This window comes from Monopterus albus, unplaced genomic scaffold (genome assembly GCF_001952655.1).
Source record: "Monopterus albus unplaced genomic scaffold, M_albus_1.0 scaffold277.1, whole genome shotgun sequence".
In the NCBI taxonomy this organism is placed as follows: domain Eukaryota; kingdom Metazoa; phylum Chordata; class Actinopteri; order Synbranchiformes; family Synbranchidae; genus Monopterus; species Monopterus albus.
In genome coordinates, this window is record NW_018128157.1 from 17,259 (window position 1) to 20,227 (window position 2,969).

General features: G+C 47.4%; 1 protein-coding gene across 1 annotated transcript in view; it reads left to right on the forward strand.

Moving 5' to 3' along the window:
- prorsd1 (prolyl-tRNA synthetase domain containing 1) overlaps nucleotides 1–1,589 on the forward strand; it is a 6,563-nt gene extending 4,974 nt beyond the window's left edge. Inside the window, exons 2-4 of the mRNA XM_020622283.1 lie at nucleotides 448–573; nucleotides 807–896; nucleotides 1,250–1,589. Of these exons, the coding sequence (XP_020477939.1) occupies nucleotides 448–573; nucleotides 807–896; nucleotides 1,250–1,462 (429 nt within the window). The 3' untranslated portion in view covers nucleotides 1,463–1,589. The remainder of the gene's footprint in view (nucleotides 1–447; nucleotides 574–806; nucleotides 897–1,249) is intronic.
- Nucleotides 1,590–2,969: the final 1,380 nt, after the last annotated feature.

Here is a 2,969-nt window from a genome sequence, read left to right on the forward strand (position 1 = left end):
AGATTTAGATGAGAGAGATCTGATATTTAATAGTCCACATTTGATTGTCCTATTACTTTCTACTATAAGAGGAGTCATCTTAATTTTAATTAGGTTCTTATGAATAACTCCTCTGGAGTTGATTCTTGATTTATATAATTTAGGTGGGCGGGGGGCAGACACAGTCTCTATGGGGTACTGGGAGCGTTGGGTGGGTAGCAGCTGCAAGGAGACCGCAGAGAGGCGTGTAAGACTGCGACCCTGCATCCTGGACTCAACTCTGGGTTGTCATAATTACAATACTGTTATACTGACTTAGTTTCTGGAAAAATAATTAAGGCAGTGCAGTGAAGGGTCTGATGTGTGTTCTTGGGAATCACCAAACTATTTTTCTCCTGGTGATAAAGTCAGTATGAGGGTTTCACTAAGCCCCTGGAAATGGTGCGTCTCACCTCTCTCCCCCTGCAGGTGTTCACGGTAGAGGAGATGATGCCTCACCTACAGGATGTGAATGGAGCCGTCACTAAAAACCTCTTCCTCAAGGACAAGAAGAAGAAGGGCCTGTGGCTGGTGTCAACTCGCCACGACCGCCAGGTCCTCTTCCATCTGACATTAGTGCATGGAAATGACCACAACCTGCTATGTGGGCTTTAATGTTACATTAGTAAAGTACAGATACCTTAAAATTGTACTGAAGTACTCCAGTAAATGCACTTGGTAACATTTCTTCTCCAGTTGCCTGTTTAAATTCAACACCTGATCACCTGAGTGCATGGCCTCTACCAATCATCGCTCCCCATCCCATAACCCTCTCTGGTTCCCTGCAGGTGAACCTCAACGATCTCGCCAAGAAGCTCGGCGTCGGCAGCGGCAACCTGCGCTTCGCTAACGAGGCGGCCATGTTGGAAAAACTCAAGGTGAGACCTGGTTAGGTGTCCTGACCCAAAGTGAACCAGCCCACTGTCCTGTTAGGGAACAGAACACGGTTGTTTATGAGTCTGTCTGGATGTTTGGGCTTGTCGTTGAGCTGCACAGTGAGTCTGAGCCCAGTGTGACACCTGATCCACAGCAGCTGCCAGCGTTTCACAGTCTGCTCTGTTGTTTGCAGCCTAACTTTTACCAAAACCAATGCACAAGTAGTGACACTGTCTGTATGTTTGCACACAGTTGCCTTTATTTTTGCTATGTTGGAAGCAGTTTACTTGTCTGTAAAGATTCTGTGCAGCCTTGGGTTGCATCCAGACCTTTTCCTCTGCCCATCTCCTACCAGGTGGGTCAGGGCTGTGCCACAGCTCTCGCTCTGCTCTTCGACAAGGACCACAGTGTGAAGTGCGTCCTGGACCGGGACCTGCTGGAAGGAGGCCATGACATGGTCTACTTCCACCCCATGACCAACGGTGCCACCATGGGGATCCACCCAGATGATCTGCTGCGCTTCCTCAAGGAGACGGGACACGAGCCCGTCCTGGAGAGCTTCGACTAGGACAGAGATCTGGACCCGGACCGGGTTAACACCAGCAGCCGAGAAGCCTGCAGGGACTGAACTGAGCAGTGCTGTGTTAGAACAGAACAAGACCTGCAGCAAAGCCTGCACCAGAAGCCAAAAAAAACAGAAAGGGAGCATTTTACTGTCGCAGTCACAGCTCCACTTCGTCAGTCAGACAAAATGGCCAAGACTTCTTTAGAGATTTTATTAATTCACGACAGGAATCAGCCTCACACAGCACTTGTTTTATTTGGGGATGTTAAACTAAAGCCAGCTTTGTTATAATTTCTGTGCTACATCATCTCCTGTGGTCTGCCGGTTTCTCTGTTGCTGTGTAGAGGTTGTATCTATTTGTTAACAGAGCAGACTGTTTGTTTCACAGGTTTTGTTTCAGTAAAACCATCTGGACACACTCTGTGGCTCGTTCTTCAGATCATCCCTTAGTGGTTTCACTTCGTGTATATGAAAAGTCAGCTCATGTTATCGGGCTGAAGGAGGAAAAGAATAAATCCTTGTCAGAATCAGGTTGATGCTGTGAACTGTTCTGTAACTGTTCTCCAACTCTTCTGGTAGCTGATTTGACAGGTTCTTCTGAGATTTCAGCCTCGCCCCTCACTTCTGCTCAGGCTCCCATTATCATCTCTGCTGAGTTTTGTTCTTTGTCATATTCATGTCACACTCTGAGGTTTGACAGCTTTGTCTGAAGATGTAGACGTCGCCTACTCTGCAGGAAGTGACTTTGAATTAAATCATGTCCTGGGCAGGACGTTCCCTCTGGACATTTTCATCAACCCATGTGTGGAAGGAATGAGACACTATCTCTGGTTCTGCTGCATTGACCCTGATTCTTGTTTACAGGAGTCTGTCAGCGTTACGGCTCTAAAATCAGGACAACAGGTTAACGATTGGGAACTAGAATTTAAAAAGTTGTCTATACGTGCAGCCCAGTAACGTGGAGTGGTTTGTGAGGGAGTTCTTTTCCCACCTGAAAGACAGTTTGGTTGTGACGTCATAAAAGGAGACCTGCTCTTTGTTTGAATTTCTGCCCTTACATAAGAAAAAAACTACAAATTGTGCCTTTATCTTTTCAGGTGATCATTGCCACGAAACATTAGGTAACCTCTAGTAAAACATATTTCACCTGTCAGTTGCTGGCTAAGCCTCCCTGTATAGAGGGCAGGGTGTTCATGCTATGAGCCCCTGGGCACAGACATGTCAAAGGCCAATTCAACGTAAATCGGGCTTTTGGCTGAGCTGTTTCTTGTGTTTAGGCTCAAACACTGTGGGGCTTTTATTTTGCCAGGGCTGTGTTGACGTTAACTTCCTGGTGGAGCTCGGTGTGGGTCCCAGCAGCTCAGAGGCCGACGGGAAGCAGCGATCCACAGCTGTAATCCTGCGCTGTCTATGTCAGTGTACATTTGAACCTGCTGCTGCTGTTTACTGTCTGTGGGTGCGTGTTGATCCCGGCGTGCACGTCAAATCTACAGCCAGGGTTTTCTCTGTG